The sequence below is a fragment of the Fringilla coelebs genome, assembly GCF_963513975.1.
Source record: "Fringilla coelebs genome assembly, chromosome: 1".
Lineage (NCBI taxonomy): Eukaryota > Metazoa > Chordata > Aves > Passeriformes > Fringillidae > Fringilla > Fringilla coelebs.
The window spans coordinates 131918484-131937896 of record NC_140028.1 but is presented as its reverse complement, the minus strand read 5'-3'; the positions used below and the strand labels follow the sequence as shown (position 1 = coordinate 131937896).

The window sequence follows — 19413 nt, the reverse complement described above, 5'->3', positions numbered from 1 at the left end:
AGGACCCCTGCCCTACTTCACGCTGCCCTTTTATCTCCACCGCCGGCCTCCGGAGCGCAGGGGACGGCGAGGCCGCTCCCCTCCCGCCTCCGCGGCCGCCCCGCCCCGCGCGGCTTCCGGACCCGCTGGGAAGTGGGACAGAAGCAAAGGCGGCGGCCGGGGAGGTGGGCAGGGAGGCGGTGGTGGTCGCCGGCTTCGTTCTTTGGGGGTGCGCCGGGCAGAGGGGTGGGCTCGGCTCGGCTCGGCTGTGTCCTTACACCCAGGCCCTATCCGCCTGGGGCTTTCCTCGATGTGGGCCCCGAGCCGCTGTAAACTCTGCTGTGGTGTCGCGGGCCTCGGCTCGGCTCGGCCCGGCTCGGGGGGCGCTTGGGCCGGGGCTCGGGTGGCGACCTTGGGGAGGGTCTGCGGGCAGGCGAGGAGGCGCCGCCAGCCGGGCTGGGGGGTGGTTCCCCCTTCCCCAGATATCCTCTAGTCTCAGGCGGGTGTCTCTCGGCTGACTGGCTGCTCCCTGGGAGAGAAGGCGAGCTGGTTAATCGCGACATGCTGGGGAAAAGCATCAATAGCAGCCTGGTCATCGTTTCCCCCTGGTGTGTGTGTGTGCTTCTCATGGCTGCAAGCCAGCAAGAAACCCTCGGTTCATGCTTTGTCGGGGAAAGTTTCCTGATATCTGTCTTTTTCCATGTAAATAGCAGGAGGCCGGAGTGAGGGAGAGAACAGTGTGGGGAGATTCGTCATCGGACGTGGGCTTCGTGAATAGTCTGTTTGGTTGTGCTGCAGATCTGCAACATGGAAAAGCAACTGCTTGAATCCTCAGAGGAGCGAACGTTTCAGTACCAAGATTCTCTGCCTTCCCTGCCAGTACCTCCTCTTGATGAATCTTTGAGTAAATATCTCGATGCAGGTAATGACTTAATGTTGTAATGGTAGCATGTCATGTGCTGTTGTAACCAGGCTAATCTGAAGATGTTTGCTAAGTGATTGTAGACACAGCTTGTACTGTAATTGGGGCGTGGGATACAGACAAGCTTAGTGTGCCAAAGGAACTCTTTCAGGCTCAAAACCGGAAATTCAGTGCCCAGAGTAAAAGTTTCCTATTTATCCCGTATTACCTTTCTTCAAGGGAATTTGGCACTTGGTTAACTTTTTATTTGATAGTGGATTTTTTTTTCACCTTTTTTTTCCTTCTCAAAAAAAAAGAGGTGGTCTGGTGAAAGATACTTCACTTAAAAATTTTGGTTTGCATAACTGCTTGTTTACAACTGTGTTTGCCCAGGATCTTTTTAAGAACAGTTATTTAAAACTTTTCATACTTAATATTGGTGAGAAAGAACACTTATTAACGATACAGTAGTAGGCAAAAGCAGTGCGAGCATTTTCACATAATTTAGTTTGGATACTTTCTGCCTTGACATGTTGACTTGAATCTAAAGAACATCACAGAAAAGTTTTGAAAACAACATCCATGCACATGTATCTAATTTTGTTTATAAAGAAGAAATGAATGGTTAATTCTTTATTATGTATTGGGAATGGCAAAAATGCATTATGAAGTATTTTGAGATTACTTTTCTTTATTTCTTCAAAAATTGTCAGAACTCTGAGACATGGAGTTTTTTCTGGAACATCTACTCTGTATCGTACCATCTTACAGGTATTACACAAATGCTAACAAAGTAAGACTTGGAGTTCTCTCCTTAGCAGAAGTATACTACACCAAATTTTCCATTTCCCAAAATAGAATTCCTGAAGTTTACTCTTGAGTTCCTCTTTATTCTGAGTACTGGAAACGGCCTGCTTTGGTGTTCTTTACATAATTATTTTATGATGGAGAATGTTGAAGTGGTGGGTTTTGAGCAAAAGTGTTTTGTGTGTATGTGTGTCTAAAATAATGCAGTGTCTTTTTGCTGTAATGCAGATTAACTAAAGTCGTGCTGCAAGAGTAGAACCTGCAATAACAAAATTGCTGTTTAGTTTTGTAAACCCATCTGTCTCTCCAGATTAATGAATAACTCTCTCATGGATTGAGAAGATCTGACAGTGAATTTGTTTGCCCTTGTTTTCTGATTCTGATCTGTTTTCATAAATAACCTTATCACATGTCCCTTTCTTTTTCATGCTGGTTAGTTGCTGCTTACTGTTCCATGCACAAAACCATTCTATAATTTTGATCACTGTTACTCTTCTTTAGTCTCACTGGTGATGGAGAAAAGTTAGCCCAGCATTTCCCAGTCTTCCCTTGTACAAATATATTAAAGTCAAAGGGTGCAGGGCACAGTTCTAAAAATAGCTCTGTGAATTTCATTGCGTAAGCTTGTCATTTTAGTATGTAAATGTGAGTGAAGGAAAGGAGATGCTTCAGAAGAACAATTCAGAACCTCCAAATGCTTCTTCATAGAGGCTTTAAATTAGTCCTGGGAAACCTTCTTTCATTAGTTGGAGGAGGACTCCAGGCCATTGGCATTAGTCAGGGCGCCTGCTGGTAAAGCACTTACCTGTTTAGAGCCAGCTAACTAGGAAAGCTGGACAAAATATGTGTCAGAATGCCTTATTTAAGGCTTTACAGTTGCTACCTCTTTAAGGAGTAACCCTGTTTTGAAAGTAAGCCTTGAGCAGAGAAGGTGGCCATAGCCATGTTACTTAGCCTTCCAGCCCAGAGGTTGAGATTCAGAAAAATAGCCTCAACATGAAAGTATGAAAACTCAAAATTCCAGCTTCCCTGAGGATTCCCTAACTAGGCAACTGAAGGTGTCTTTCGTGGGATTCTTCTTGTTCATGGGCAGAGCTGATCCCCTAATCAGAGAGAAAGACAAGATCTGTGGGCTGAAGAAATGCAAGAGATGTTTCACTGAACTCTGGTGAGAAAGAGGCCAAGTTCTGCTCCTTAACAGTGCTGCTTCTACATCTGATTAAATAGTTTTTAAATAAAAAGAGACCCTGTGGTCATAGAATCATGTAGATTGGAAAGAGTTCATCTGGACCTAATTTCTGCTCAAAGCTGGTCCAACTACAGCATGTTGCTCAGGCCCTGCTGGTCCAACTACAGCATGTTGCTCAGGCCCTGCTTTGCCAGATTTTGTTTACTTACAAGGGTGGAGACTCTGTTTCATTGTGACCTGTTCTGGTGTTTGATCACCCTCATGATTGTGGGAGGGGGAGAAAAACAACTAGCAAACCATAAAAACCAGCAATGACCAAAAAACGCCAAAACCTTCGCATCTTCCATGTGAGAAATTTTCTGTATTCGGCCTTTGTTCCATTTTCTCTTGTCCTAATTCTTTCCATCTCTGAAAGGAACTTTGCTTTATCTTCACCAGGACTTTCCATTCAGTTGAAGAGGGCAGCCAGGTCTTCCCTTTGCATTCTCTTCATAAGCTCAACAAGCACAGTTCTCAGCCTCATCTCATTCTGCATTCCAGTCCCCTTGCAATCTTAGTCACCCCTTTAATGGTTCAACTAAATTAATGGCAGATCTTTTCTAGCCTAAATGATTCCATGAATTGTGACCAGAACCAAATAATTTTGCTTGGTTTTCATTTTCTATTGAATATTGCTCTGTAATGACTTTATAAACTGAGTAACAGAGGTTTATCATCCTCTCTTTCAATAGTGTGTGATAATAAGGTCATTTTCTGGGAAACCTTAGTGTTGGACTTCCCTCAGTCAGGGAAGGCTTTCAAATTCAGGATGAGAACTGTAATCTGCAAAAGGGTAAAGGTGAATGGCTCTGTTGCTGTTATTCCTTTTTTCATTTGTGTTGTCAACTGATGGTGTGCAACTCAAGCTGCATCTAGATGTGTAGGCGCTAAGTAAATGTCCATAGCTGATCATCTGTGGTGGAGGTGTAAGGGGATTGCTGGTACCTTTCCAGTGGTAATAGTGTTGTAGTGAAATTTTTGGAGGTCCCACTGCAATTTAAACACAAGCATTGTATGGTAATACTTGAAAGTAGATGTTCTGTCTTGCTGCCTAAGGTTGTCAGAATGTGCTTAAAAACACATTTGTAGGTAATATTTGGCCCTCACTCTCCATGTTTGTTCTGTGAAATAGAAAAAAAATCACTAGGACTTGCATTATTATGTGGAATACCATAAGGAGACCAGGATGTATCTGAAAATGGATCCTTATCTTTCACTTTAGGACAGGTAGTGCAAAATACTGAAATGCCTTATATAATTAAGATTAAAATGGAATTATTTTGAAGAGGAGTCAGGATGACTTAACCTTTGATAGAAGAGGATCAGCACTGAACAGATTGGAGATGAAAAACTATATGGGTCCTGTTGACATATGCCCATGAGAGCTGAGGGAGCTGGTCTTTGTCTTTGAAAGGCCACTTCTGATAATCTTTGAAAGATCATGATTACTGGAGAAGGTTCCTGAGGAAAGGAAGAAAGCAGATGTTGCTGTTGTCCTCAGGAAGGACAAGACTGATTAATCTTACTTGAATTCCTGGGAATCCCAGCCAAATAATCATGAAAACCATTTCTGTGCTTATGAAGGACAAGAAGGTGATTGGGAATGGGTAGCATGGGTTTCTGAAGAGGAAATTTTGCTTGACCAACATGGCATTTTATGTTGAATTTTTATGGTGACTGTCTTGCTGGATGAAGGAAAAAGAGTGGATATTGTTTATATTGACTTTAGTAAGGCTTCTGGCATATCAAGAGACTTTTTAAAAAATCATCATAGAGGAACTAATTAAGTATGGACTAGATACAGGACAGTCAGATGGGCTGGAAACTGTATCATCTGCTAGGCTCAAAGGTCTGTGATCAGCAACACAACAGCTGTAGGCCAGTCTCTGATGGTGTACCCCAGGGGTCCAATAATTCTTAGTATGGTCATTGGTGGTGATGGGACATGCATGATGGGACAGAGTGTACTCTGAGTTTGGGAGCTTCCAAAGCTGGAAGGAGTATACACCAGATGGTTGTTATGCCATCAGAGGGAGCTTGATAGGCTGGAGGAACAGGCTAACAGGAGCCTCATGAAGCTCAACAAACACAAGGAAATGCCAAGTCATTCATTCAGGAAAGAATAACTTGCCACAGCAGCACAAGCTGGGGCGTAGTGCCTGAATGCAGAAGAGCCCCTGGGGTCTGGTAGACATGAAAAGTTGAGCATGAGCCAGAATGTGGCCTGGCAGCATGGCATGTCAGTGGTCTCTGGGGCTCCCTGTATAGAAGGAGCATTGCCAGCAGGTACAGAGAAGTGATCCTTTCCCTTGGTTCAGTGCTGGGGAGGACACATCTGCAGTTATGTGTCTGTTTCTGGGCTCCCTGTACAAGCAAGATAGGGACATACTGAAGTGAGCCCAGAGAGGGGCTGAGACAGTGATTAAAGTCTTGGATTATCTGACATGTGGGAAGAGACAGAGAAAGCTGGGATTGTTCAGATCTTTGCAATATGTGTGATTACTTGTTGTAGAGGAGTAAATAAGACGGAGCCAGATGTCACAGTAGTATCCAGTGACAGAATGAGAGGTGATGGGCACAAACTGAAATACCAGAAATTCCTTTTAAACATAAGAAAGCTCCTCTTATTGCAGCAGTGGTCAAGCAGTGAACAGGCGATTGTAGTGTCTTCCTCCATGGAGATCCTTAAAACCCAACACAGTCCTAAGCAACTTGCTGCAACTGACCCTACAGAGATGAAGTGTTGGACAAGATGATCTCTAGGTTTATGAAGAAGAGAAAACTAGTGGTTGCAGGTGTAATTGCTGCAAGATGGAGTTACCATTTAATACTTAGGTTAACTAAGTATTTGGGACCTTGCCCTGCTGAAACTCGCCTGTTGCTTGCAAAAGCAAAAGATGGATGAGAGATGATGCAGATACTTATTTAAATTTTTGTAATTGTGTATCTTTCTTTGTTTCTTAGCAGCTACAAGTCAGTTACAGGGTTACCAGTAGCAAGGCAAACCAGAAATTAACTAATGATAGTGTCCAGCGGCCTCAAAAATTACTTGGACGCCATTGTGTAGGTGTTGAATCACCAGAAACACACCTCTCACACAACCCTCCATTCTGTTTCCCACTGACTTCACAATCTAAGTATAAATAAAACAGAAAATACTTTATAAACCAGGTGAGTATAGGAAAAAAATGAGATGTGCCTGTACAGAAAATGATATGAGCAGTGCCCATTACTGACCAGAGATTTCATGGTAAAAAGTCTTTAAGGAGTGTTTAGATTAAAATAATGACTATTTTTGCAGATGTTCATGGAGAACTTCAGCCTATAATGCACATGATCTGAGAGAAATTCCAAAGTATTTAAAAGCAGAAAAACTGTCTACCAGTAACTGCATTTTCTATCAATCAAAGGTGGATATAACATAGGGACAGTGAATGAGAATTGATGGGCAGGTTGCTTGTAGACCATGAGTGGACTTGAAAATACAGGCAAATAGCTTGTAGCAGTAGGGTGGCAGACATGTGTGCTCAATGTGTTAATTTACAAACAAAGTTCCTGCAAATTTAATTACTCGGAAGAACTCCATATTATTTACAGATGTTAATATATTTGATTTAGTTACCTGTTAGGTATTTCAGGTTTTCAGCAATTACTTCATCATCTGTATGATAAAGATGATAAAGCAATTGCTATCATCTGTATTTATTTAAAAGTATGTATTTATGTTTTATTAGAACATAGTGATTTATTTACAGACTTGTGAGAGGTGTTTAAAAGGTGTTTTCCCTTCAAATACTTGTTTAAAAAAATTAATTCTCATTCACTCCCTTGCCTGGGAATATCTGAATCTTGTAATAAATCTTAATATTCAGTTGTCTTTAAAATAAAACATATTCTTTTTACAGTGAAGCCATTTCTTAATCAAGAAGAATATCAAAGAACTGAGGATATAGTTAAAAATTTTGAAAATGGCATTGGAAAAGAGTTGCATCAGAAATTACTGGAAAGAGCTAAAGTGAGAAGGAATTGGGTGCGTATTTAGATATGTGAGAAATCATAATTCAGTGTAAGAAATCTTAATTCAACTTGTGGAGAGTTGGTTATTTAAGATGTAAATGAAAGAATCATTTCACTTTTTAAAATCTTCAGATCCTCCTTATATCTGCCACTTGACCTGTGGGTATGAACTTATTCACTTACATGTGTGTCATTTGTTTTTTTCAAAGCTGAGTGGTTAAGAGAGCTCACTAACTGAAATTTAAAGTTATTTACCAGCTTTTGGATGCTTTATCATTCAGTCTCTCCTTCTATGACATCTGTCCCTTCTCTCTCCGGCCTGGGGAAAAAAACAACAACCACCAAAATAATAATAATAATAATAATAATAATAAAAAACCACAGAAAACACCAAAAAACCAAAACCACAAAAAAACCCAACAAAACCAGCCCTGGAATTCAGAGTTTGGTTTCTTTCTTTTTCTTCCCAGAAGGAAACAATGTGGTAGCATTTTAAAGTTGTCTTTCAACAGAGAAAGAGATACAAGGAAGGTCATTCATTACCAAGTGGAATTCATTAGGGGTTTTTAAATCCTAACAAGACACACTCCAGAGTGAGGATTTTCAGATGGTGGCAGAAAACTGCATTACGAACTGTCTCTCTCAGATCCCTTCTCAGCACAAGTCTAGTTTCCTTCTATTCTTCATGGAGTAGTCTGTGATATTCACAGAAGCCACAGCTGGCATCTGCAAGAGTCTAAGATTATGAATATCAGGGAAGAAACACCATAATTTACAGTTTAGTATTCTTAAGCAGCATTGACTTTTATTTCAACCTTGAAAGCAGAAGAGCTAAATGTGTCATTAACTTCATCAGTTAGTTTTGAACCACTGTCCTGCCTTGTGTTATATAGGACCTACTATTCATAGTATTAAAATAAAAAAGTAAAAAGCAGGCAGTTGAACAATCACATAATTAATAAAGAATTAATGAACAACAATAAGTTCTGATGTTAAACATTTTTCATTTCAGCTGGAGGACTGGTGGCTGAATGTGGCTTATCTTGATCTTCGCATCTCAACACAAGTACACTGTAATATAGGAGGCCCTGGTCCCTATATTGAACACTGCTGGCCGCCACAAGAGGGCACTCAGATAGACAGAGCATGTATAAATATATGGCACACCCTGAAATACTGGGATCTACTACGAGCGTAAGACTTTGAGAGAAAATTGCTGATCCTAAATATTGATGATCTCTGTATCCCTTAATTGCATATGTGTGTTCATGTCTGCTGGCATGCATTCTTTGCTGCAATAGCCAGGTTTGTCTTACCTTGATTTAATGTCATCATTTTAATTTCTCTTGCTTAATGTTGCTGTGTTTGTAACTACAGAGAGAAGGTTGCCATAGAGAGATCTGGGAATACTGTTCTGGACATGAACCAATTTCGACTGCTCTTCTGCACTTGCAAAATTCCTGGACTTACCAGAGACTCTCTCAGCACTTATTTTAAAACTGGTAAACAAACGAAAATTGGGGATTAATACAAGCAAATTATTTTTATTAATATGCTAAAGGAGTGGTCAGTTTAACCATAAAATTCTTGCTTTCTTGAGTGCTAAATCAGCTGCTGGTTGTAGAGTGTTCATATTATGAAGCAAAGAAGGTGTCTCATCTACAAATGCCCTTTTGGTCCAATGTTTAGTCCTTATCAAATTAGAGTAAAAGAGAGGTCTGCTTCAAATTGTGTATAACCAGCCTGATGCCTGTAATAAAGATGCCAGCATTAAGAACTGATGAAAGACAAATTCTGTGTGTTAAAAGTATGTGTGGATTCAGCAAGGAGCACTCATTTCAGTAGAGAGAGTTCCTGCCTACAAAAGACACAAATAAATGAAATTTGCTGCTAGATTATGACAATGACTTGAAGCAGTTTCTAACAGTGAAAGCTATGTGTGACTTCTGTTGGTTTTTAAAATGTCTTCAAGTTTGCAGAACTGAACAGAAAAGAGTCTGTAGGACTTGCTTATTTTTTTTCGGTGTCCGTCACTTTATCCCCAAGGTTGGATTTTCATTTATTCCTGTTTTTCATTTCAGAGTCTGAAGGTGAATGTCCATCTCACTTGATAGTCCTGTGTCGAGGTCGAGTATTTGCATTTGATTCTATGCATGAAGGCAGCATGCTGACTCCTCCAGAGATTCTCAGGTTTTCAAAATGCTTATTTTAAATGATCTGTTTTATTTAAGCTACATACAAAAGAGGATTTTATTTTCTATTCCCTTGACCTCAAAGATTTAGGTATAAGAGAGACTACAGCTTCTCCTTTAGCTGAAAGGTTCAGATTTGAGTAAATTCAGATTTGAGTAAATCCTTATTCAGTGGATGGTAATTTCTTTCCATGTACTATTGTAATACATCTGTAGAGCATCATAAAAAAGGACTGAAAGAAGATATTTCAGTAGGAAATACCACTTCTTACAGTTTCTTTACATGGAATTAGTAGGATTGCAGCTATCATCATTCCTTCCAGGTACAATCCGCATTGCTACTTAATCATTATCAAAGTTGAAGCACTCTCATGTGTAGAACTGTTACATACAGACATAGTTTCAGCATAAGTCTCTTGTGACTGATTTGGTATCTATATGCATCTTCTTACTAAAAAAGGGAATAACAATGCAATTGTCAAAGTGCTGCTTATAGTGCACAACAGAAGGCTTGTAATTAAAATTGGCAAAAAGTGGATGGCCAGGTTCCTCAGGCAAGACAGACCTAATTAGAGAAGCTAAAAATGACTTTTTAAAAAGAGTCTGGTAGATTAATACCTAATATTTTAGCATATGCATTTCTAATTTTTGTAGTTGTCCCTGGTAAGTCAAGCAAGTAACAAAGAAATGAATGCTTGGAATTCAGACAAAACCCCCTGAATATATTGTCTATAGGAAGGGCAGGTTGGGTTTGGTTTGCGGGTGGCTTTTTTTGTTTGGCTTTATTTTTGCAAGGTCATAATGGGTATCTTACATTTTTGATATTATGTAACTAGTGATCAGTAGTGATATTTAATAGGCAAGAGTGCTAGAACAAAGAGCAAGCCAGATTAAGTGCCTGTAATTTATGGAGTTTCTTTAACATGGAGAACAGAATGTGGAAAACTGAATTTGCAAACTAAAACTTACTCCTCTGTAAATTGGTCTTCTAAAGGAAGAGGTAGGAAGAGAATTGCTCTTGTATAGTTCAGAATCTACATTCAGGATATACTGCAGCAAGTGTTCTGCTTTAAGGTTTATCTTGAGGGGAAGGTTTGCCCTTTATGTGATTAGCTGCTGTAAAAGCCGTAAAGCTGCAGTATGGCAGACGTCTCCTGCTCTGAAAAGTCTCAACCTGCACTGTTGAAGTCTTAAATCTAGTTTTAAATTAAGCATGTAATAATGCTTTAGCACTTTTGTTTATGTGTGTTTGTACTGGGCTCATAGGTGCTGAGTGACTGAAACCTGAGCAGGTCTTCAATTGTCCTTAGTTGATTCATGCTTCCTGAAAATTCACACTGGCTTGTGAATTTTGAACCGAAATTCCAGCTTTGCTAAAAAGAGAGACGCACAAGGTGACTTTTACCTTCTCTTCATCTGTTGTTGACTTCAGTTTTTGACATCTTCTTAAAGGCAACTTGCATATATACAGAAGAGATGCTACAATGAACCAGATGGACCAGGACTGGCAGCCCTAACAAGCAATGAAAGGACCAAATGGGCAGAGGTAGGAATACTTCAGCAGCTGGTTCCTGGGAAAAGCATTGTGATCACTGTAAGAACATTATTTCACTTAACTTTGTCTTTTTATGCCTTCTAGTTACGGGAATATTTGATTCATCTTGATCCAAAGAACTTAACTCTTCTGGAAAAAATTCAGAGAAGTTTGTTTGTGGTTGGCCTTGATGATTGTAGTCCTCATGCAACTCCTGAGGACTACACCGAGGTAGCTAAGAATTTTTGATTCATATCTGATAATCTTTACATAAAAATTTCTCCTGCATATATACAAAAGTAGCACCTCTTGCTCTTTCAGAAAAGTAAAAATGAAGCAGATAAATATGCAAAAAATGTGCTTTTTTGATCCATAGGAAAGCTTAAATAGTTTTAAGTGTTAGGCCGTTGGAAGTGGGAATGGGTGAAATCTACCTTCATAACATTTTAGCCCTCTATCGTTCAGGGTCATTAACATTTTATCACACTTCTGGTTAATAACTTTGCCTATAATCATGTTTCATCTTGAACTGGATGAAAATGTCATCTGTCAGGGAGGTCTTGCCATCTTAATGTAGACTAGGTTTAGCTTACAAAGACTGGCAGTGTTCTTGGTGTTTTTTAGACTTCACGGTATGTTTCTTCTGCTTTAGCTTACAAGGCTGGGGCTGATAGGTGATCCGACTGTGCGCTGGGGAGATAAATCTTACAATTGCATATTCTTTTCTAATGGAACCTGCAGTGCATTCTGTGATGTAAGTTAAATTTTTTCCATCTTCTGAATATTTGTTTACTGAGTTTTCCCCTTCAGAGTATTATTTTAAGTGCTTAATGTGTTACTCTTTGGTATAGCCTTGTTTACCTGGCACCTGGTCTGATAAGTTTCCAAAAGCAGTCTGCTTTCTCATGTTCTTCACTCTCTCATGGTGTTTGCTACTGCACCATTCTTGAATTAACAACAGGATCTGTTGTTAAGATTATGTAGTCATAATCTTATTTCTGAAAGTATTTAATGATGAGTTCCAAAGGAAATAAATACAATACACAAGAAGGCTTTAAATTAACTCTTTGTTTGATGTATGCATTTGAACAGCTGTGTTTTTTAAACTGTTATTTTAAACTCATTGCATGGCCAGAAGGGCTTATGTTTTTCCTTAAATCTGCCTTTTCATGGCAGTAGTACATTGTACCTTCCTGTCCAGCTGGAGAGCAGTTAAAATGGCGGGTGGACATAAAATACTTCTGTATTTATCGCAGAACTATAAAAAAAGTCCAACACTGTGCAGTAAAGCTGTTGGTCAGGAGGAATAGAGCAGGATAGGGAAAAAAACAGAAGAGTTTGATCTTCTTGCTGTTATGCAGAGAAATCTAATATCTTCTCTTATCTGATTCTAGCATTCTCCTTTTGATGCCATGGCTGTAATTACCATGTTATCTTATGCTGAAAAGAAGATTATTGAAAATGAGGGAAAATGGAAGGTATCTATCTTTTATAAACTTACAAGCTTATCAGTTAACATGTCTTTTCTTATGGATAACGTTTTCTGGTTTTGCATCTTTCTGTCTTCATCTTCCCAGGGATCAGATTATGTGAGGGATATTCCATGGCCAGAGGAACTTGTATTCACAGTGGATTCAAAAATTATGAGTGAAATCGGACATACTAAAGAATTGTATTACCAGAAGGTGAAATTTACTCCTGGTTCTCTCAGTTGTTACTGATACTATTTTTTTTTTTTCATTCTATTTACATGTTTTTATTTAGCCTTTTTTTTCATACTGGAGAACAGTAATGAATATATTCCTGATTATTTGATTAATTTAACACCATGGTTAAATTTGTTACATTTTGATTTGTGTTGAGTGTGGTTTTTTTGCAGCGGACCAAGTTGTGATATTTCTTTACCTCTGTTGTTTTTCCTCCTTTGGTATGACAGGTATCTGATGTGCAGCTGGTGTCTTATGCCTTCACATCCTTTGGCAAAGAATTGATTAGAAAGAGGAAACTTCATCCCGATACATTTGTGCAGCTTGCCCTTCAGCTTGCTTATTACAAATGCCATGGACGGTAAGAAAATAGCAGATTAGGAATAAAAACCTAGTTTCTTGAGTAGGGGTGTGCAGTGGCTTTGCAATGCCAGTATGTAATTTGCCATGGGGATGTAAGAATGAATAACTAAGGGGTTTTTACAGTAACAGTTGCATAGAGCCATACTTGTTTCGGAAGAATTGTGTTCTTGTGCCTATAGAGACAATGCATATACATATGAGTGGGTGGTAGAACACAGTCTGTGAAAACTTGAACTTGGGCCGTACAAAGGAAACACTTGGGCCAACATGAAATGCACAGTAGATCAGGATTCTCTAATGTCAAATAGTTGCTCAAATGTAGAAGAGAATTTTGTCTGTAGCGTGTGACAGCCACCAGTAAAATGTTTAGTCTTCTAAGCCTGTAAAAGGCCTCACAAACCTCAGTGTCTCACTTTCTTCAGCAATATTGGGTGTGAAGGTTTGGGCAGAATAATAGAGATGAAGATAGTGACCCTTCCGAGTGCCTGCGTCTGCATTTTTGGATGTGACATTTAATTTTGTATTATTGATTAAAAGGTGTCATTCTTCTTGTAGTTGGTGTTCCCAAATTTCTGTTTGCTACCTAGCACTCTATGGCTTTTTAAAGTCATTACTGGCCAGCAGAGTATTGCTTGCTTCAGAAGGAGGAGGGTTTCATCATAGGAGTGTGATGTTTTGTCATTGGTGGGATGTAGCTCATCATAACAAAGGGTGGTAGATCTTGGTTTGCTGAACATCAGGACATTAATTATCTGACTAAAATAGCCTTGGTCTGTTGTAAACATGCAAGTATATTTCCTGTAGGTTGTATATTAAGTGGTAGACCGTAGTAGAGCTGGAGTTGCTCCATGTAAAAGCTGGATGGCTGTCAGTATGCAGCAGAGAAGGTTTTGACCTTTCCCTCTAGATGTTTTGGAACACACTGCTTATTTCAAATGTGTCCCTTAATATATGAGAGTTTAGATGGTGTAGGTGGAAGTACACAGTGAAACTGAAGCTTGTGTAAAGTCAGCTGTTTTTGCTAGAGGCTGGTAGATCTGTAGTCTGCAGAAAATATCCATGGCAATGCAGTCTTTTCAAGGTATGAGTACTGGTACTTTTTTCAGTCATCTGTCCCGTAAAAGCACATAGATTGCTTTGTGGCTCTTTTACAGAAACATAACTTAAAGAAAATTAGTGGGTTTCTGGTACTGGTAATTGAGCTTGATGTGCAAGATCTTTTACAGGACTTCTTTAGCCCTTGAGACAGCAAATAGTTTTGTTAAGTTAATGAGACACTCTTTCCTAATTTTTGTTCTTAGTCCGGGCTGCTGTTACGAAACTGCCATGACCAGGCGTTTCTATCATGGCCGCACAGAGACCATAAGACCATGTACTGTGGAAGCAGTGGAATGGTGCAAGTCCATGCTGGATCCTTCTGAGAGTGTAAGTACTGAAATCCTACTTTAATTACTCTGTATTTAGAAGGCCTGTCATCTGAACCACTTCAAACTCATTTTTCTATTGTCTCATTGATGAGAGTTGGCGCCTTTCCAGGGAGACAACCTTAAATGTTAGGTGGCTTGAACTCTGATTCTGGTCATTGTGACTGAGATGTGCTGCCATGTGTGGGTTTGCTTGGTTTTGTGTTTTATTTACCTTTTGGTTTCAAGAATGTAACTGTCTCAATTTGCATTCACACTGATTAATTTCACACCTCAAAAAGTTCCTGGGTTGGAGCCAGTTGTGCTCCAACTGGCTGTGCAGTTGTTCTGTTGTTTTAATTTTCAAGTAAAATCAGGAAATGTTTATCTAATAGTTGCATCTGAGAACAAAATTGAAAGATGTTTGTGTCCTAGTGGTAACAGGGATGTATTCCAGAGTTTCTCTCTGAGTAACTGAACCAGAGACCTTTCCTTTTCCCAGCGGCTACCCTCTGGTGCTTGGCTGGCAAAGCAGGTCATGCCTTGCTTGCCAAGTAAGAGCTGTACTAAAGCTCTTTCTGTTGCCCTCACTGTACATTTCTCAGAGCCTGAGAAATTAAGCAAGGAGAAGGTTTTTGACAAAGGACAACACATCTTTAGAAAAAGGTTCTATATTATTAATGCATCTAAAAAACATAAAGGAAGATAGCTGTCAAAAAGCATGTGTGATTAGTAATTTTGGCCTTAAAGAGCACATTTTCCTGGTCTTCACTGGCTTTTTTTGGCATGTACAGCAGTTTTAAAAATCACTTTTCTGGCCATCTTCCAAATCTGCCTTCCTATTCCAAATATGGATTTCTGTTATTTCCCTGCTCTTCAGTTACTTCTAACCAATTATCAGGCTTCTGTGGTTACTACTACTACTAGTGTGTAACTTTCTGTGCACACTAACTTTGTAGGCTTTTTTTTTTCTATGTAATGTTAAATAGCATCTCCAAATATCTCCCTATTGTTGTCTTGTTTGTTTGTTTTTTTAATACTAACTCCTGGAGCTTAAAAAAATCTGTTCAATAGTATTGAAATGAACGTGCTTAAAAGTCTGCATTTATGTAATTTTTATTACCTTAAAAGTCAGATGCTTTGAAATAATCCTTTTGTCTTAAATTTTCTTTTGTCCCTTGTCATCTTGGTAGCTTGATTTTTTTTAATCCAAATCAAGTGACTTCTGTCCTTGTTTCACATTCTCTGCTGCAGCCTCTTGTGTGATGAATAAAAGGATAAATAGTCCTTTTTAAGAGGTCAAAGAGCTATCAAGATCTAAGTCTTGGAAGTCAAGATCTTGGACTGTTTCTCAAGGCCTTCTTTACAAAACCCATATTATTTGTATTCTCTCTGACTTTAATACATGAGTTTTAATTCTGCCCAACATTACGGAAAAACCGTAAATCTGGGAATGCACCTAGTAGGAGCTAGTGTCCTTCTGAATAAATGGTATTGTAGAAGGTTTTTGGGTTTGATCACTCTAGTTCACACTGGTTCCTTTCCATTGTTTCAGATTATTTGGGAAAGAGCATGAGGTTTAGAATATTGTTCAGTTCAAAAGTGATCTGAGAAGGAGAGCAGAGATGCAGGAAACAAACAAGCACATTTTCCTGCAAAGGGAATTTGGGTTTGGGAGTAAGGTTTGAGAGAGGTTCTGTCCTTTATGTACTTTTCAAGTTCATCCATTTTCTTCTATCTAAAATTGTTAGGAACTATGAAAGGGGGAAACCTGATCTGTGATTGCTGATGTGTTACTCATTTGGATTGATTTTTCTTTTTCTTTCTTTTTTCTTTTTATTTGAATCCTGCCCTGCTTTACAGAATTATCAACGGCTACAACTGATGCATAAGGCATTTGCAAAGCACAATAAAATGAGGAAAGAATGCGAAAATGGAAAAGGTACTCTGGGATCAAAATTTTTGGATCTTTTTCATGTGTGTGAAGAGGAAATATTGTGAGCTAGTAAATTTTCTTTGTCTCCTTATTTTCAACCTGAATAAAAACTACCGCTTAACATTTTATACTTTAATTTTGGGGAGAAGAACTAAAACCTGCTCATTGCACCCATCCTTGCACCCCAAAAATATGTTCACTTGAAATATTTATTCAGTTTTTCTGCCCAGCTAATCATTACTTTAGTGTACCTTCCAGTCAAATATGTGCTTGGCTGAAAAGTGAAAAAGGTGGTCTTTAGGGCAGAGGAGAGATTAGGGTGAGATTCTAACCCAGCTGTGTTAGTGCTGTACACTGTTCTGTGAATAAGAAAGAGTAGCTGGGAAATGAAGCTGATGAACTTCATACTCTGTCCAGCCTTCTTGTTGTGTTACCACAATTCAGAGCAGTCATGGCCCTGAAAGCCTTTTCACTGTGTTGGCATAATTGCCCATGAGCCGCTTCCACTGTGAGGAGCTCTTCCTCTTTGACTGAAGTGGGAGTTTTCCTGGGTTTTGTTTTCCGCAGGGACTGTGCTGCATCTCTATTACTGAAGTCATTTGCTTTTGAGCTCAGCACTGCAAGTTGAAAATGTTGAAGACCTCTTAGATCAAATATGTGGGAAATGTTTTTGGACGCTACAATATGATGCTGTTGTTTATCTGTCCTTCAGCTGCTATTTGAGCTCCCAGCTGTCCAGACCAGAAGAAGCAGAAAAACTGGGAATGCTGCTGTTAATGATTCAGTATTTGCATTTATTTGACAGGCTTTGATCGTCATCTTCTGGGTCTCCTGCTCATAGCACAGGAGCAAGGACTGCCAGTGCCAGAACTGTATGGAGATAAGGCCTTCACAGCCAGGTAATCATATTCTTGTCCCATGGCAAGTTATATCCCTTGATACCAAGGCCTTTGCTACACTGGCCTTATGGGCGCTGATGTCTTGATCTCTGCAACAAAATAACTGTTTTGAAAAAAACACTTTGTTTTAAATTGCTTTCAACAGTGCTGCTTTTATTTTGTGTTGCTTCACAGTGGAGGAGGTGGGAATTTTGTCCTTTCAACTAGTCTGACTGGCTACACTAGGTTTAGTGGATCTGCACTCCCTATGGTACAACATGGCTATGGCTTTTTTTATTCAATTAGAGATGACAGGTAAGGATATAATTTCATTTTGAATATGGCTCTGCATTTGTCACAGAGGAAAAGGCAGCTAACAGCTAGAAAGGAAAAAACTGAAGTAATATGGCTGAATGTGTCAGAAGGGATTGAGAAGTGAGGTACATGAGAATAGAGGCATTTGCATTCTGGGAAAGCTCATGTGGGAGGAGGGACGAGTGGTGGAGGGCAAGCGAGTACCAAGATACTGACAATAAGCAGAAACAAAGAGTAGGGAAGGTGAAAGAAGGGTGCCACAAAAGGACTTTAAAATAGGTTAACTTTAAAACAGGCTGTCATTTTAGATCATTTTGTAGCCTGTAAAGCTGTTTTTTGGCTGAGCTAGAGCAGATAAGAGGACTGAGCGTACTGCCCATCGTTCTTGGCAGTGACACAGTTCTTGAGGGGCTAAAAAATCACTTCTCCAAAATCATACTGTTTGAAAAGATCCAACTTCGGCTTAACTGATCTTGTGCACAAAAATTACTCCTTTTTTATGAAATCTAAAACTAATTTGGTAGAATGTGTAGAGATAAATTGCTAGTTTAGGTGTAATTCAAATTACTTTTTCCTAAAGCTAGGCAGGGGTTGTGTGCCCATTCAAATCAGTTTGAGAAAACAAGCCATTAATACTTTGATCTATGGCTCTCTTTAAATTAATAGAACTAGATCAAGATATTATTAGATAAATTTATTAGATAAATAGAAAAGAATTGATTGCAGAAAAAGAAGAAATATAATTCACAACTTTTTCAAATATAAGCAGAAAAGTTGTATCACTGTGTATGTAGTAACAGGTATTTAAATCAAAGTATCTGATTTCAAGATCTGTCAGCATTATTGCTTACTGAAGGCACTAAGGATCTGAGTCCTCTTTTAGTGTTAAGACAGTATGTTTATGTGACAATTTTTACTTCAGAATTTGTGTCAATAATTCCACATTTCAGGACAATTTGTGTAACTTTATCCTAGACCTTGACAATTAAGCACAGTGACTTCACTGTTTTCTGTATTGGTAGGATTGTTGCTACCTGTTCTTCTTGGAAATCCTGTCCAGAGACTGATGCAGAAGTGCTGTCCAGAACTCTGTTCCAGTGTTTCCATGATGTGCTGCAGCTAACACTTACACCTCAGCTGTAAACTTGATAATGATGTAAGAGGCTTTGCAAGCTCACAAGTTGTATGTAGTACTTAAAAATGAAATGCTACTCAAGAGTACTGTTAAGTTCAAGACATTTAATGATCTGTGTGACATTATCTATTTTTGTGAGATTTACTGTGGTAACGGTACCCATTTAAGAATAATGTAGCCATTTGCAACAGCAATGCAAGCAGTAGTACCTTATCTGTTTAGAACTATGCAATATTAAAATATGCCACAACAATGCAAACATACTTAGGGATGGGATGTTGTAGTAGAAAATTGATGGGAGACCTGTATTTATGACCTTAGTAGTCATATGTAGAATAGTTTGTAGTCTACTGATAGTGTTTATGCCAATTGAGCACTTAACTGTGTACTTAAAAGTAACCACACTATTCTCTTTTGTGATTATGCTTCCTATTCAGAGTGGTTAATGAAGCAGAATGCCTCCATCAGGTTATGTGGTATCTTAAAGTTACCTTTCATTTTTTACTATCTGGATTATACCAAATAAATGTTGTATCCATGAATGGGGATGTTCCCACTACATTTGTAGTATGAGAGCACTACAGTTTGAAGTATTTTGAAAAAGAATCACTCAATCATAAAGACAGAAGGCAGCATGAGTTTCAAATTTTTCAGTTTTAATTCTCTAGTGAACTGTGAGTATCTGCTGCTTTACACTAATAATGCACAATAAAAGTGAGCACTGAATACAGTTTGATACAGTTCTCAGGATTTTAATACTTGATTTCTCTGAGCAACTTTGTATTTTCCTGTTATAGAAATAAAATTTTCCAAAAATCAACCTTGTCTTAATTAATTTATGGCTGGACTGTTTAACATAGTGTAGCAACATTGAGAGAAAGATGATCTTGGTGACAGGTGAATTAGAAACAGAGATTCTAAAGGACCCATTGTTTTTCTCTAGCTTTTAAAAGATCAAATAATATTATTTATATTACAGAAACAACTCAATTTTCAGCTAATGTGAAACCAGTCTCTTT

General features: G+C 38.8%; 1 protein-coding gene across 3 annotated transcripts; it reads left to right on the top strand.

Annotated features, from left to right (window-relative positions):
- Window positions 1–73: 73 nt before the first annotated feature.
- Window positions 74–19208, top strand: CROT (carnitine O-octanoyltransferase). Of its 3 annotated transcripts, none has more exons than XM_084224992.1 (17): window positions 74–164; window positions 690–901; window positions 6821–6945; window positions 7945–8126; window positions 8310–8434; window positions 9014–9122; window positions 10577–10670; window positions 10764–10889; window positions 11311–11412; window positions 12053–12136; window positions 12236–12343; window positions 12595–12725; window positions 14029–14152; window positions 15994–16072; window positions 16872–16965; window positions 17140–17259; window positions 18282–19208. In XM_084224992.1, exons 2-17 carry the CDS (start codon window positions 787–789, stop codon window positions 18400–18402), a joined length of 1839 nt encoding a protein of 612 aa, XP_084081118.1. In that variant the 5' UTR covers window positions 74–164; window positions 690–786; the 3' UTR covers window positions 18403–19208. The 3 variants fall into 3 exon arrangements, with proteins under 3 accessions (XP_084081118.1, XP_084081119.1, XP_084081120.1); XM_084224993.1 differs by having other exon boundaries at window positions 100–164; window positions 693–901; XM_084224994.1 differs by lacking the exon at window positions 74–164 and adding an exon at window positions 173–208.
- The last annotated feature ends 205 nt before the right edge of the window (window positions 19209–19413 follow it).